Source organism: Sorex araneus, chromosome 7 (genome assembly GCF_027595985.1).
Source record: "Sorex araneus isolate mSorAra2 chromosome 7, mSorAra2.pri, whole genome shotgun sequence".
NCBI lineage: Eukaryota > Metazoa > Chordata > Mammalia > Eulipotyphla > Soricidae > Sorex > Sorex araneus.
In genome coordinates this window covers 35159956-35176504 of record NC_073308.1, presented here as the reverse complement: position 1 = coordinate 35176504, position 16549 = coordinate 35159956, and the positions used below count along the sequence as shown (strand labels likewise).

The window sequence follows — 16549 nt, the reverse complement described above, 5'->3', positions numbered from 1 at the left end:
GGGAGCTGCACCCCCAGTGACACCCAGTGCTTCAGGCCCTGGCACGCAGCTTTCCCGCCAGCTGGAGCTGTGCTCTCAAGCCCTCTTCACGTGTCCCCTCCAGCACAGCTGACCCGTCCTTCCCAGCCCACCCGGACTCTCGCCCCCAGCCCCCTGCCAGGCGCCCCCGCACAACCCACTTTGCCAAGATGTCCAAGGTGGCTAAGTACCGGCGGCAGGTGAGCGAGGACCCTGATATTGACAGTCTGCTGTCCACCCTGTCTCCCGAGGAGATGGAGGAGCTGGAGAAGGAACTGGACGTGGTGGACCCGGACGGGAGTATCCCCGTGGGGCTGCTGCAGCGAAACCAGACGGAGAAGCCATCCACGGGCGTGTGTAGCCGGGAGGCCATGCTCAACTTCCGCGAGAAGGAGACCAAGAAGATGCTGCAGAGGGAGATGTCCGTGGACGTGAGTGTGAGGGGAGGGCAGTGGGGGGGGGGGCTGGACCCCCACACCCCCCAAGCTCCATGGCTAGGATGCTTCTTTCCTAGCAAGAAAGGTTTTTCTTGGCCAAGGCTGGAAGGCTCCAGATCCAGTTAGCGCCCGCTGGGTCGGCAGTGGGGTGCTTTCGGTCCCGTAGGCTGTTTTCAAAGTTCGATGTACTGGGAGGGGTGTCCTTGAGCTGTCCATCCTTGTCCCCCAACATCCTGGTTTCTTTCACACTCATCCCGTCCTATCGTGCGGAGGGGTGGGAGGGAGGGTGACACGCGCAGCCTCTTGGGGGTCCCCGAGCAGAGAAAACCAACTACCCCGTCCACCCCCTACCCCCGTGGCAGTAGCTCTTATCCAGGGACCCTGAGGTCTTCTGGGCATCTCAGGGCACAGGGGTCCTTGTGGGGGCTCAGGAAGGGGGTCCGGGGCTCTGCAGGTGAGCAGCATGAGCTGACCTGGGAACTTCCAGCCGGGTCCATTTGGGCACCTTCTGGAGGGTCTCCCAGGGCCCCCCTTCCTGTCGTAACTGGCCAAGCCAGCCAGGCCCTTTCCCGTTGGAGGAGTGGGGAAGGAAGCAGCGGTGTCTGCCACCGGGATGAGTCAGAGGAGAGATGGGGGTGCGGTTGGGGAAAGACCCCCACATCGGACTGGCTTCCGCAGGGCTGCCTCTGGGGTGGTGTGGGGCGTCTCTCGCCACCGTGTCCGTGGGATCACGGGCCTCGCCTGAGTCTGGCTGTGCAGGCCACCTTGGTCAGAGCTCAGGAATGCTCAGTGGGGGCCCCCCCGCCTCCCCTCGCCCCCACCCCGCAAGCCTCGTCTCCCTGGCTCTGGCTGCGTCTCAGTCCTGCTCCGTTCCTGTCCAGTTCTCGCAAGAGAATGACTTGGGCTCAGTTCTTTTTTTATTTGTTTGGGAACCATACCTGGTGGTACTCAGGGCTTACTCCTGGCTCCATGCTTTGGGATCTCTCTTGGGAGGGCTGGCAGGGGGTGGGGGACCATGGATGATGCTGGGGATCGAACCGGGTTGGCCGAGTGCAAGGCAAGAAATTTCACCCCATACTATCTCTTCAACTGGGCTCAGTTCTTTGTTTTACTCCTGTGGAAACTGAGGTTCAGATTCTTCAAACCACAAGGTCTCTGAGGCAGTGGGAAAGCAGGGGTCCGTCTGACCTGTGGAGGCACAGAGCAGGCGGGCCAGCCTAGGACATCCTAGGGACAGGTGAGACCACCCCCGGTGTAGGGATAGGTGAGGTCCCCCAGAGTGTAGGGACGGTGGGGGTCCCCCAGAGTGTAGGGACAGGAGAGGCCCCTAGAGTATCGGGACAGGTGAGGCCCCCCAAGTGTAGGGACAAGTGAGCCCCCCAGAGCGTAAGGACAGGTGAGGCCCCCAGAGAGCAGCCTGCAGGGAGGGCTCGCCTGCAGGGCTGGGCTTCGAAGGGCCAGGGTGCTGCTCTGGAGCGGCCTGACGCTGATGAATAAACCCCAAACTATTTATGGAAAGAACGAGAGCCACAGGGCCAGGACCTCAACACGACTCCCAGGAAACAGGGAAAGAATGAAATCACCAGAGGCTCTGGCCTCCTGCCCCCGGGGAGCTGGGCTCTTCAGGATGCGAATGCGGAGCTCCCACACCCAAGGGGGCTTCAGTCGACGCCACAGGCCCCAGGGGGGGGCCTCACGGTGGAGGCCGCGTTTGGCCTACACCCCAGCCTCTCCCTCCTCCTGCCACGGCCACGCAGAGCTGGACCCGGGAGAGAAGCGGGGGGGGGGGGGGGCAGTGCGTGAGTGCTGAGTCCTCGGCGAGCAGAGGAGAGGCGTGGGGACCCCAGCCGGAGCCCACCAAGTCGCCAGAGGTCAGGCCACGTCCTGAGCGGCACCTTCCGGGGAGTGAATGGTGCATGATCCCGTCCAGGGTTCAGAAATGGTTAGGGAAAGGGGCTCTGAGAGAACCTTCCTCAGACTGCGAGTGGCCAGGAGCTCGGACTGAAGCCAAGAAAGGCCTGGTTGGAGTACCGGCGTCTCTGACTTCTGAAGTAGCCAGGTAGAAAACCCCACCTTTCAGGGGTGTCGTCTGGACTGCAGGGGGGCAGTGAAACCTGCCGTGGAAGCCGGCTGGGGCAGAGCTGCAGAGGGGGCTGGCCCCCTGCCCCAGGGCCCCTGAGGGCTGTGCTGTTTGTGATCAGCGTAAACAAGCAAACCCTGGGTGTTCAGGGTCGCCTGGGACTGTTACTCAGAGCAGTGGGTGACTCCCCGTCTGGGCCACTTAACATCGGACAGGGCGTTAGCCACACCGAGGAGCCAGCCTTTTCCACATGACCCACGGAAGCTCAGCAAGAAAAGGCTGTGCTGAGAACCTCGTGTGTCTGAGGGACCATCAGGCTTCACTCAAGCCTCATGGCTCGGAAGACGGCTATGCCTTAGGGTGTACTTTCAGCCCCGTTACACAGATTGGTAAACTGAGGCTCAGAGCAGTCAAGGCCAGGGACTAGTCTGCCACAGAGAGCAAAGTCATCCAGTGCATGCCCTGAGACTCATGTCAGTCCATGGACAGTGGACACACACACACACACACACACACACACACACACACACACACACGTGAGTCCCCACCCTGTGGCCCTCACCCAGCCATGTGTCCAATGTCACAGAAGTCACGAGGCTCTTCCCTGATGTGACCGTGACACAACTGCTGGAACCAAGATTTGTATAATGTATTAGACTGGCTAGTAGCCAGTTATATTGTAGCACTGTAGCGCTGTCATCCTGTTGTTCACCGATTTGCTTGAGCAGGCAACAGTAACGTCTCCATTGTGAGACTTGTTGTTACTATTTTTGGCATATCAAATACACCACGGGTAGCTTGCCAGGCTCTGCCATACAGGTGGGATACTCTCGGTAGCTTGCCAGGCTCTCTGAGAGGGGCGGAGGAATCGAACCCGGGTCGGCTGCGTGCAAGGCAAACACCCTACCCGCTGGGCTGGAGCAATAGCACATAACCAGTTATATTAGAGGACGTAATTCTCACTAAACATCAGGTGGCTTTTTCAAAGAAATTACTTCCTTTTTTATTGAGTCCCCACTAATTACAAAGTTACAAAGAGATTTATGATCAAGGTTCAGGTGTGTATTGTTCGAACACCAATGCCTTCACCAGTGCCCACTACCCTCCACCAATGTTCCCAATTTCCCTCCCGCCCCCAGCCTGTCTCTGTGGCAGGCACTTTCCCCTCCCCCGTGGCCCTGGTGTTCCCTGCTCCAACTTGCCCCCTCACCCCTGCCCCAGTGCCCAGCTTCCCACTGAGCACCAGTTCTCCTGTTCTTCATCTCTATCGCCTCTGGGCATCTAACATTCCCCTACGAAGTTTCTTCATACCCCACCTATGAGAGGGAACATGCTGGGTCTGTCCCTCTCCTTCTGCCCTATCTCACCCAATAGGACACTTTCCAGATCCATCCGCAGAGCCGCCATTTGCATGATTTAATCTTTTCTCATGGCCAAGTGTTATTCCGTCATACCTGACATCAGATGGCTTTAAGGGATCCTGTAATTCCTTTTAGACAGCATACTGGTAGACTTTCGACAGAACCTCTATTTTTTAGGACTACTGGGGGGAAGAGTGAGAGAATTAGGGCATGGGCTTTAAGGGGCAGGGTAGGGTGTAATGGCATGAGGTTCTCCACTGGCTGGCCAGTGTCCATGCTGGGTGATGGGTTCAGTGGCTGATTGTCACGTGACACTCACCATCTACTGTGGTTTATGTCTCTGAAATTTCCCAGAGCTTGGAAAGAGGGTAAAGTGGGTAGGACACTTGACTGGCATGCGGCTGACCCAGGCTTGGTCCCCAGCACCCCATTTGGTCCCCTGAGCCCCACCAGGAGTGAGCTCTGAGTGCAGAGCCAGGAGGAAGCCCTGAGCACCGCCAGGTGTGGCCCCAAAGCAAAACAAAATTTCATTGGCTATATTATAGAAGTTCAGTGCTTTTGTTGGGGTCAGGAGGAGGGAGGTGAGGCGCAAACCCAGGGCTTCGTGCGGTCAAAGCATGTGCTCTGCCACCGAGGCTGCACCCTGGCCTTTTTCCAGAACCTACCACAACCCTGAGTGAAAGGCCGGCAGCTGGAATCTTGCACTCAGACTTGCTCTAGGCAGGAGGAACCTGGCGGGGAGGGAGGGTCAGCATGTAGCCAGGACTAGGGGCGGGATGGATGGAATACTCCCCAAAGGCTTCCCACCTTCCTCCATTCCACCCCCCCATGTCCCCAACCCTGACCCCACCCTCTGCCTCTACGTAGCCCCTCCTACTTGTCCTTTGGGTCCCAGGCCACTTCCTCCAGGAAATGACTCTCACCCCAGCAAGGTCAGGCCCTGGGCACGCGAACGCCACCTGAGGTGAGCTCGGCTTACCTGTTTTCTCTCCCCTCCGGGCTGGTGGGATTCCAGCAGGCTCAAGTGCTTGGCTCGGTGGGGCCCAGGCCTCAGCGTGTGGAAGGCAGGAGAGGCCGGGGCTGCTGGGGGCACGCGTAGTGTCAGGTCCACCTGGACCCACTCCCCGGCAGGTGGAAGACCACGCCCCTGGCAGGTGTGTGCCCCCGCCCCTCCCCCAGTGAAACCCTTGTCCTTGGCTCAGGTTTCGGGAATCGAATCCCAACAGGTCAGCTCATGTGTTCTCTTTCCTTCCCTAGTGGGGAAGGAACCCGAGGCCTGCGTCCCTCCCGTCCCCCTGGCCTTCCCTGGGCCCGGGATTAGCGCGTGTCCTCGGCCAAGAGCAGGGGACAGCGCCGCTGACGATGGAGGGTGCTCCCCAGTCAGGAAGCCACGCAGAAGCATCCTCTAGCTGGTCACTGCTGGCCCCTGGCCCCTAAGCATCCCCGTCCCCCCAGCCACTCCTCAGGTTCCCCTTTGCAGACGGCTGGGCCCTTGCAGGAGGCCACTGGGCAGCACGGCTCATCGCTTAAGGAGATTAACCCCGGCTGGTACACACCCAAAATAGCCCAGGCCCCAAGAGAGGGCAGGAAAGGGCAGCAGAGGTGTGGGGGGCAGGGGCCACCCCAGGAGGGTTTCAAAGGTTTCCAGAAGCTCCCAGACTTGGAAAGTCGCCTCCATGCAGCATCTGCAAAGCTCTTGACTTTCTTAGGCCCGGTGCTGGGGGCTCAGGCTCTGCTTTTGGGCTTAAGAATGCCGGGCCTGGTCTCCTTCTCCTCAGGATCCGCCCGGAGTGGGGGCTGGGAGGTGGACAGTACCCAGAGGACTGATGGAAAGGAGAGGGGGCGGGGGGGGGGGGAGAGGGGGAGGTGCCGGAGCAATAGTGCAGAGCGTAAGGGCATTAGTCTTGCACGCGGCCCACCCAGGCATATATCTCCAGTATCCCATATGGTTCCCCCAGCCCCACCAGGAGTGTTTCCTGAGTGCAGAGCCAGGAGTAACCTCTGAGCATTGCCAGGTGTTCCCCCCCACTTGCCAAATAAAGGGATGTGTGGAGGGTAAAGTGGATGGTCCAAGGCAGGTGGTACTGACCAAGGAAAAGTTCTTCTGTTGTCTTTGGGCTTCTGGGGTTTCAGGGCCCCTGACTGAGGTCAGAGGAGGCTCATCTGAGAAGACCTCCAAGGAGGGGACGAATGGTGGTCTGGCCTGGCTTTCTGGGCACCCGCAGCCTGCCTGCCTCCCTCGTTTTTTCTTTGGGTTTTAGAGCCACACCCAGCCACACTCAGGGCTTACTCCTGGCTCTGCACTCAGGGATCACTCCTGGCTGTGTGGGTGCTGGGGATTGAACCCGGGTCGGCTGCTTGCAAGGACACCACCCTCCCCTCTGTGCTATGGCTCCAGGTCCCCAACCTCCCTCTTTACTCAGGAGGCCCTGAAGTGTCTGTGTCCACAGGTCACTCGCCCTGCAGAGCTACATGCAGCGCAGGGGAGCGGCAGCTCCTCACAGAGATGTGAGCTCAGCGTGCGTGCCCAAGTGTGCAGAGATGTGAGGTCTGTGTGTGAGCCCAAGTGTACAGAGATGTGAGCTCAGCGTGCATGCATGAGTGCAGAGATGTGAAGTCTGTGTGTGTGCCCGAGTCTACAGAGACGTGAGCTCAGCATGTGTGCCCAAGTGTGCAGAGATGGAAGTCTGTGTGTGTGCCCGAGTGTACAGAGACGTGAGCTCAGCATGTGTGCCCAAGTGTGCAGAGATGGAAGTCTGTGTGTGTGTGCCCGAGTGTACAGAGATGTGAGCTCAGCATGTGTGCCCAAGTGTGCAGAGATGGAAGTCTGTGTGTGTGTGCCCGAGTGTACAGAGATGTGAGCTCAGCATGTGTGCCCAAGTGTGCAGAGATGGAAGTCTGTGTGTGTGCCCGAGTGTACAGAGATGTGAGCTCAGCGTGCATGCATGAGTGTGTGGAGATGTGAAGTCTGTGTGTGTGCCCGAGTGTGCAGAGATGTGAGCTCAGCGTGCGTGCATGAGTGTGCAGAGATGGAAGTCTGTGTGTGTGCCTGAGTGTGCAGAGATGTGAGCTCAGCGTGCATGCATGAGTGTGCGGAGATGTGAAGTCTGCGTGTGTGCCCGAGTGTACAGAGATGTGAGCTCAGTGTGCGTCCCCGAGCATATGGAGATGTGAGTTCCACATGCGTGCCCGAGTGTACACATGCACACACGCGGGCCCCGCGCCCACGCACAGTGAAACGGTGGTGGGAGGAGTGTAAGTGCCAGCCAAGGGGGATGAAGAGGGTTGATTCAGGCCATACATCACCAACTTTCCAGACCAGGCTGTGTCCTTTGCATTATGGGACCACTTTCCATCACTCCAGCAAAAAGGATGGTCTGGGGGGACGGGGCAGGTGGGGAGCAGAGAACCTGTGGTTGTCGGGAACAGACAGGCCCAGACTTGATTTCTGCTTCAGCCCCTTGGGGGGCCAGTGGGCGTGAAGTTACCACGGAAGCAAGGAAACCATGGGACAGCAGGCCTTGTGGTGCCAAAGGTACTGTCCCACCTTCTCAAACCCACCCCCCTCCAAACACGCAGGCTCCCCTGGGGCTTCTCTTAAAGCCTGGCTAACGGCAAAGGGGGCCGAGGATTCAACTGGGCGAGGTACTACGGGGTCTGGCCTCTGGGAGACAGTCTCCTCCCTAAATCCTTCAGACTTCTACCTTTCAGATGCCACATCAACACCTTTTAAAAAGCCTGTTGACACGACTCATGTCAAGGATCACTCACTTTCTTATTCTTGATAATAGAAATAAATATTTTTAAACTCTTGAGACTAAAAAAAAACCTGTTTAAATGAGGTTTAGAAAATGAGGCTTACTGGGGCTGGAGTGATAGCACAGCGGGTAGGGCGTTTGCCTTGCACGCAGCTGACGCGGGTTCAGTTCCCAGCATCCCATATGGTCCCCTGAGCACCGCCAGGAGTAATTCCTGAGTGCAGAGCCAGGAGTAACCCCTGTGCACCGCCGGGTGTGACCCAAAAAGAAAAAAAAAAAGAAAATGAGGCTTACAATTGGGGCGGCCAGAGCAGGGAGGGCCCTTGCCTTGTCTGAGCCTGACCTGGGGCCCCGACACCCCATAGGGTCCCCCCTAGCCCACAGGAGTGATTGCCGAGCAAATCCAGGAATGGCCCAAAACCAACCAACCAAACAAGCAAGTTACTGTCATGCTGAGAGATAGTGCAGTGGGTCGAGCGTTGCACATGGCTGACCTGGGTTCAACCCCCACCACCTCATTTGTTCCCCTGAGCACTGCCAGGAGTGACCCCCGAGTGCAGAGCCTGAATACCACCAGCCATGGCCTCAAAACAAAACAACGCAATACTGTCAGGGCCAGGGAGACAGCTCAAGTGATGGCGAAAAGTGTGTGAGCCCCAATCCTCAGTGCCCTCCTTGAGCACTGTAGGGTACACTCTCATTCTCCCAGCACCGGGCTGTGACCCTATTAATAAGTAAGTAGGCATTGTGGGAGTGAGGGAATGAGCCAAAAGGGAGAGGGAGAAGGGAGGAAGAGAAAGACAGCGAAGAAGGCGCAAGCGGCATGAGATCCTTCCACCTCCCTGGCGCCCGGCTGCCCGACTCCGTCCTTACCCAGGCTGGGGCCGCCCAGGACAGGCCGCGCTGGACCCGGGCAGGGAGCTTAGCGGAGGCTCCATGATTGTAAATCCCTTGCTTGGCAGCCTCCAGCCTTAGCGCGGCTGGGCAGAGCCAGGGCTGCTCGGGAGGAAATGGGCTCCTTCTGTCTCTGGGGTCCTCTCAGAAGCCTGGCCTGGTCTCTAGGACGCTGTTTACAAACAGCTCGGAATAGAAAGTCTCCTGCACTCGCCCTGGCCCCTCACCTGTCCTCCCTCCCTGGACAGTCAGTCCCTCAGGTCTCCTGGCTCCTGAGCCGCCAGCAGGGACAGCAGGACAGCAGGACAGCAGGACCCCTGTGCCTGAGAACAGACTGTTCATCGCTGGGAACAAACGCTCCAGCGGTGCTGGGGGCAGACAATACACTAAACCAACAAGGGGTGTCCTAGCTCACAGCAGCCCCTGGCACTCCCAGGGTCCCCCCAAAAAATTGGGAATCAGGAGCCAGAGAGAGTACAGGGGGCGTTGGGGAGCAGTGGCTGCCCAGGTTGGGCCTCTGGCACCCCAGATGGTCTCCTGAGCTCCGCCAGGAGTCGTTCCTGAGTGCAGAGCCAGGAGTGAGCCCTAAGCACGGCGGGGTGTGGCCCAAACAAGCAGCCCCCGTTCCTATTCTGCTCTGCAGTCGGTGCTGTGTGGCCTGAACGAGAGACAGTCCCATTCTGAGCCCTGCTCTCCCCAGCTAGAGAGGGGAAACGGGGTCCGGGGAGATGGTCCAAAGGGCTAGAGCCCATGCTCTGCACACAGGAGCCCCAGGTTTGATTCCCAGCTCTGCAGGGTTCACTAAGCACCTCTACCCCACCCCCCTCCACTCCGGGAGAAGGTGGGAATCAGGGGCCCAGAGAATTAATACAGCGGGTAAGGTGTCTGCCTTGCACACGGCTGAATCAGGCTTGAACCCGGAATCTCATATGGTCCCCAGAGCACCGCCAGGAGTACCTACTAAGAGTCAGTAACCCCTGAGCATCGCCGGGTGTGGCCCCAAACACACCCGGGAATCCCATTCCTCATCATAGGAGGTAGCCGGGTGGGAGCGGACTACCCCGTAAAGCACCAGCAGAGGGCAGTGTGGAGGCCGTGCACCCACCAGCTCCCCAAGCCCATTTTTCTCCCCTTCTTTCCCCCCCACCGCCCCCACGCCCCAGGGTAATGCATAGTGATTAGCAGTGGGGAGGACCCCGTTAGAGAGCGGCTTCCCCAGCACGTGCTGGGGCAGGGGGGTGCAGTGGAAGCGCAGGTGAGCTTCCACTCCGATGGGCGAGCTGGAGGCCGGCTGCCTCGGCCCCTCTGGGGTCTCCTAACTAAACGTGGGCCGTGTCGGGTACAACCTCCCTGGATGGTTTTGAGCAGGGGCATGATGTCATCTGAATTCTATTGCTATTTTTTGCTTTCTTATTTTCTTGGCACTGCCAGGATTGAGCCCACATGCAAAGGCAGTCGCTCCGTGGCTGAGTTTCCATTCCATCCCGTTTACATTTTCAAAGGCCCCGTTGCTCTGCCAGCTTGGCCATGACGACTTGACGTTCCCAGGGCAAGGTTGGAGAAAGTGGTGAAAGGTCGGGGCTGTGATGGGAGCTCCAGGCGGCTTGTAAGGGGCCAGATTCTGGACGCGCTTCTCTCCCCGGCTTCCCGTGGTTGCTTTATGTTGTTGCTGCAGTGACCAGAGGTGGAACACTTGGCTGGGCGCTGGCCTCTTTGGTTACGATGTTTGTCCGGGATTGAAGTTTTAGTTGTGATGCTCGTTCTCATGTGGTTGCAGGAGGTGACAGATCACACGCTTCATTGTGGCCCCTGGGATCACAAATTGCAATGCCTCGGGGATCGTGCCTGGCATATGGCATGGTGTCGGGGACCCAGCTCGTGACCTTGCACCTTCGAGGCAGTTGCTGTACCAACCACGCTGCTCAGGAAATCCCCCTCGCCCTTACCCAGGAAGGAGAAGAGTTGGGACCCCCGGCTCTGAGTGAATTTGATGTCTTTTTCTAAAAGGAAACAGCAGAGGAAGTGGGTTTGACGAGGCAGGGAATGCTGCCCTGAACAAATTTAATTCCTTGTGCTTAATAGAGCCCCAGGAGGAAGTATTTGGTTGGCAAGTCTAGACCTTGGTAAGAGATGGAGGGGGTTGGAGATGATATTTTGGGAGCCATCAAGATCTAGGTGATATTAAAAGCATGGGACTGAAGGGGCCAGAGAGATGGTACTGGAGTTAAGATGCTTTCCTTGCACACGGCTCACCAAATTCCATCCCCGTGTAGTTGCCTGAGCCTTGCCAGAAGTGAGCCCTGAGCACAGAAACAATAATAAGCCCTGAAGGGCTGGAGCGATAGCACAGCGGGTAGGGCATTTGCCTTGCATGCAGCTGACCCGGGTTCAATTCCCAGCATCCCATATGGTCCCCTGAGCACCGCCAGGAGTGATTCCTGAATGCAGAGCCAGGAGTAACCCCTGAGCATTGCTGGGTGTGACCCAAAAAAGCAAAAATAAGAATAAGAATAAGCCCTCAGCATGCTGAGTGTGGCCCCCTGCCCCCCAAAAAGTGAGATTAAAGGGTTAAGATCTCCGTTACTCTAGTATTTAGGTAGGAGATGAGAAACCAGTAAAGGAGACTGAAGTGGAAGACAAATCAAACAGGGTTTAGAAAAGCAAGTGGGGAATAAGTAGACTTTGAGGATTTGCTTATTTCTGCTGAGAGCTTTAATAAGACACGAAGAAGGGCTGGAGCTATAGTACAGCAGGTAGGATGCTTGTCTTGTATGTAGCCGACCTGGGTTCGATCCCCAGCATCCTATATGGTCCCCTGTACTGTGAAAGAAGTGATTCCTGATTGCAGACCCAGGAGTGACCCCTGTGGCCCAAAAAAAGCAGAATAAAATAAAGGAAGATGAGAAGTGAATACGAGCAGAATGGAGCGGGGGCTCCGAGAGAGCAAGGGATGGAGGGGCTGCAACCAGGACGGACAAGACTGTTTCTCTCCAGTGGGAGCCAGGCAGCCGAGGACCCAGGGAGGAGTTAGGGGAGGGTTTCTTTTAAAGAAGGGCCTCAGAGCAAGTTTGCTGATGGGAACTATTCCGCGAACAGGGAGCCCTTGATGTCACTGGGAGCAAGAAATAAGAAGAAGGGCTGGCATGCCCCGAACTGGAGACCTTTCTCTCAGTCACGACCGGGGGTTGGGAAGCAGCGGCCTGGGCAGCCTTGCGGATGGGTTGAAAGATGGGACTCGGGGAAGCCAGGTGGCCTCTGAGGTGTCGAAACGCTCTAGTGCCGCTCGGGGAAGGCAGCAGAGGCGCCACAGGGGAGGAGGGAGAAACTTCAAAAGTGATGACAATTCGGGGGCTGGAGCGATAGCACAGCGGGTAGGGCGTTTGCCTTGCACGCGGCCAACCCAGGTTCGAATCCCAGCATCCCATATGGTCCCCTGAGCACCGCCAGGGGTGATTCCTGAGTGCAGAGCCAGGAGTAACCCCTGTGCATCGCCAGGTGTGACCCAAAAAGCAAAAAAAATGTGATGACAGTTGAAAGAGTTTAAGCCTCAGGTTTCGAGAAAAATGCTCGATACTCTCACCCCCGGGCGAGGTGGAACAAACAATGATGGGGCTTCCGAGAGGGGCTGAGGCGTGATGAGATGGGTCAGCAGACACAGGGCGGCTGCCAGAGCTGCTTGAGAACCCAGATTTCACCTCTTTTTCTGCGTCTCCTGTCCTCAAGGCCACGGCAGCTGGTGGCTGGAAGGTGGCTGGATGAGCAGTGGGGCCCAGCCGAACCCCGACAAGGTCCGTCCCCAGCCTCCTCACCTGCGGGTGCCCCAGACAGACACTTCGAGTCTGTAAACTTGACCCGACCTGCTTTTATCTTTACTCCTTACCCTGTGTCTCCTGTGGTCCTGGGCCACGCCAGGCTGTGTGTAGCGCAGAAACGCTTGCGTTGACTGAAATAGAAACTCCTCATGGAAAAGTGTGCACCCGGGTAGAATTTCACGGGTGCTCATGAAATGAACGAGAGCGAGCATGTGTGCAGCATGGCAGTGCCCCTGTGTCTCTCCCTTACACGATGCCCTCCCTGAGCCTACAGGACGGTCCTGCCTGTTTTGTTTGTTTGTTTGTTTTTTACATTTTGGGGCTATACCAGTGGTCAGGGGTTATTCTTGGCTCAAGACTCAGGAATTACTCCTGGTGGCACTCAGGGGATCACCTGGGACGCCGGGGATTGAACCTGAGCTGGCCATGTGCAAGGGAGGCGCCCTATCCGCTGTACTATTGTTCCAACCCTGGTCCTGCATGTTTTAAAGTTACACATGGAGAGAAAGTATAGCACAAAGGGTACTTGCCTTGCGTGTGGCCCTCTGGGGTCTAATCCCCAGCATAACATACGGTTCCCCAAGTCCACCAGGAGTGACCCCTGAGCACAATCAGGAGTAAGCCCTGAATACCACTGGGTGTGACCCATATCATTCCCCCCCAAATTTATACATAGAGTCATGCAGCCAGATTCTTTCACTTGTCTCTCTCTTGGTGATGCCGAGCTGTGTCCTGGTCTCTATCATCTTTCCCTCTTGTACTGCTCTCTTACTGTCCTAACTGTACGGATTTACCTTCGTATATTTCTCTGCTCCACTGTTTGTAGACGTTTGGGTTGTGTCCAGATTGGGACTACTACAAGAACATTCAGTACAATTGCGGGTATTCTTCAGACTTCATTTCCCGGCATTTTAGGTTGTAGAAAATGTGCAGTGAGCTGTGAAATTCCTCTCCGTGTCACGGCGGTAATGCTTCGCATTCTCGGTGGATGGAGTCCAAAGGTTGAGAGCCCTAACACAGTGCTTTGGTCCTTTCCTGCTGACCCTCAGCTCTCAGCCCGCACCTCAGGTCACTATCGTCAGGTCGGGTGCGGCACAGAGGGTACGCTGGGCGCTGGATAGGAACCCCTCCTTCTGGAGAGCAGGAGTCCTCGGTGGCACGGAGAGCCCACAGAGACTCTGCCACTGGCCTTTCTCTCCGCCCTCACATGTTGCTTTCTTTTTTTTTTTTTTTTTTTTTTGCTTTTTGGGTCACACCCAGCGATGCTCAGGGGTTACTCCTGGTTCTGCTCTCAGGAATTACTCCTGGCAGTGCTTGGGGGACCATATGGGATGCCGGGGATCGAACCCGGGTCGGCCGCGTGCAAGGCAAACGCCCTACGCGCTGTGCTATCCCTCCAGCCCATCACCTGTTGCTTTCTCTCCTTTCACCCCAGACCAAGACCAGCGTCACGTTCCACACTTCAGGTGAGAATATCTTCCAACTCACCTCCTGCACCTGAAGAAAATCAGCTTCCCTGCCTCCCTGCAGGCTCTCCCCTGGAGTTCTCATTTGTGGGTGTGTGTGTGTGTGTGTGTGTGTGTGTGTGTGTGTGTGTGTGTGTGTGTGTGTGTGTGTAGCCCTGCCCATGTGTGGGTTTCATTCTCGGGGGGGGGGGGGGGGGAGCTTCACAGCTGAGTCTCTCATTTTCAACATTCCTCACTCCTGTCTCTCCAGTTCCCACCTTCTCTCCTTTCCCGCCGGCCTGGACACTTAGGAAACAGTATCTACACTCACACCCCATCTTGGCCCTGCCCTCCTGAGCTCTGCAGGACATTCTCACTGCGGCTCCCAGCACCCACATCTTCGTTACCGTAGTAACAGCTTGGTTACTCTGTGGTACTGGACCAGCCTTTCATGCCAAAAGCGCTCACTTCCCCTCCATGCGAGAACCCCAGTGCGCCTGGGTTTCTTTCTCCCTCTGCTCCAAGCGGCCCTTCTTCCCCCCACCCCACCCCCCCTTTAATGCCCACTGTTCCTCAGGGCTCTGCCCTCCTCCTCTGGCTTCTCACACACCCTCAGCCAACCCACCGTCGTCCTGCCACCCTCCAGGCTTACCTCTATCTCTGGCCTAGATCTCTGCTTTGAGTTCTAGACCATCCACTTGCCTCTTGGACTCCTCAAGTGTCTCAGCTTCAACCAGTCTAAAAATAAATTAATCATCGTCACCCCACCCCACCCCTAAGTCTCCTTTTCCTCCCGCTTTGACACCGAGTAAATACGAGTCGCGTCTAACTAAGGTCAGAACTCGGTGGGGGGATTAGCGGGCTCTAATCCCTCCCTCCGTGCTTCCCAGCCCTCTTACTGGGAGCGTCCTATTGATTTTCTGCCTCTGGGTTCTGGGTTCTGCCCCTCCTCACGGGGCTATTTCTACTCTCAGCCCTATCAGTTATCCAGAGAAGAATAGCATGACCTCCTCGCTGAGCCTCCCCATTGCCCGGCGGCCAGCCTCTGATTATAAACCCAGGCCTGATCTTCACACCGCTGCGTAAAAGCCTTCATTGCTCAACCCCACTTCCACGGTCAAATTCACGCTGTGGCAACTCAGACGGCCCTTGGCAGAGCAGGGCCTTCCTCTTGCTCTCGCTCCTCACGCTCTCCCCCTCGACTTTTGCCCTTTGCCGTGGTTGTGCCTGGCCGTTGGCTCTCCACGGGCACCAGGCCTTTAGCAAGCTTCCTCCGTTGTGTGCGCCGCTGTCACCTCTGATGGGAGGACGGACCCGACCCTGGGCCTCGTGAATGATTCTTGCTCTTTCAAGGCCCGGCTCAAGTGACAGCTTCTGAGCACACAGATGGAGCCCGCGGCCCAGATGGGAGGAAGACTTAGCTGCTCCCTCCTGCCTGGGTCAGGTGCTACCTCTGCGTTTGCAAACACCCCCCGTGTCTCTGATTGCTTCATGTCCCTCATCCACACTGACCTACACCTTCTGGCGCTTGTACCTCTGTGTGGCTCCAACTTCTCTGCCTGTGGTTTGTTTTTGTTTGGGGCCACACCCGGTGATACTCAGGGGTCACTCCTGACTCTTCACTCAGGGATCACTCCTGGTGGTGCTGGGGTGGGGGTGGAGCGAGGGAGGGACCACATGGGATGCCGGGAATCGAACCCGGGTAGACCACGTACGAGGCAAATGCCCTCCCTGCTGGGCTATCTCTCCAGGCCCTGTGCCTGGCCCCAACTTCTCAGGATAAGATCTAACTCTTACTCCCAGTCTGGCACAATAAATGTCTGTTGAATGGACAAAGGACAGAGCGTTCGGTGCGTCTCTGCTGACCTATGAGATCAGGTCTACAGAAGTTAGGAAGGAATTCTCCCCGCCTCTTCCAAGACTATTTGAAAAGGAGACTGCGTGTCCAAATCCTCACAGGAGAGAGGCTTGGCACAGATTTCCTTTTTCCAGCATCTGACTAATTCATTAACTAAGCCCCCAAATTCACATTCTGAGCCCTGAGCAGTGGGGAGAGGTCACTGCAGGCTCCGGCGTCAGTTCCTTCTGGGCAGCGTGAGCCTCGAGGCCTCCCTCCTGCGGCACTGCTGCCATTTCTTTTTCCTTCCTTTTCTCTCTCTGTTTTTTTCTTTTTCTTTTTGGGTCACACCCGGCGCTGCACTGGGGTTCCTCCTGGCTCATGCACTCAGGAATTACTCCTGGTGGTGCTCAGGGGACCATGTGGGATTCTGGGAATCGAACCGGGTCAGCCGCGTGCAAGGCAAATGCCCTACCCGCTGTGCTATCGCTCCAGCCCTCCTTCCTTCTCTCGTTGTTCCCTTCCCGGCACTCTTGTGGCCGAGATGAGGGACCGGCCTTCCCGGGCCACCGGGTCTGCCTCCCCTCCAGAAGCCATGAGTGACGAGCTCGCTCTGCAGCCCTCGTGGCTTTCCATGCTCCTCTGGGTTCTCCCCTGCGTGGAGCACACTAGATCTTGCCCTAGTCCCTGGAGAGGCGCTGTGCCACCCCCTTGCACCACCCCCCACTCCCGTTTAGGGAACTGGGCTCAGGCACGCCCACCTTTGAAGCTTGCACATTTTGCAGCAGTGTGGGCTTCCTCCTGGCACCCACAGAAACCCTGCTTTGGGAGGCTGGGGTGCAGGGGTGAGGGCTGAGGAGGATATGATGATTCGGGAGGTCTGGGGGCACATCGGGAAGATTTGTGC

General features: G+C 57.2%; 1 protein-coding gene across 1 annotated transcript in view; it reads left to right on the top strand.

The window, feature by feature from the left end:
• Window positions 1–16549, top strand: part of LMOD1 (leiomodin 1) — a 48030-nt gene continuing 31481 nt past the window's right edge. The window contains exon 1 of the mRNA XM_004610026.2: window positions 1–449. Within this exon, the coding sequence (XP_004610083.1) occupies window positions 189–449 (261 nt within the window). The 5' untranslated portion in view covers window positions 1–188. The remainder of the gene's footprint in view (window positions 450–16549) is intronic.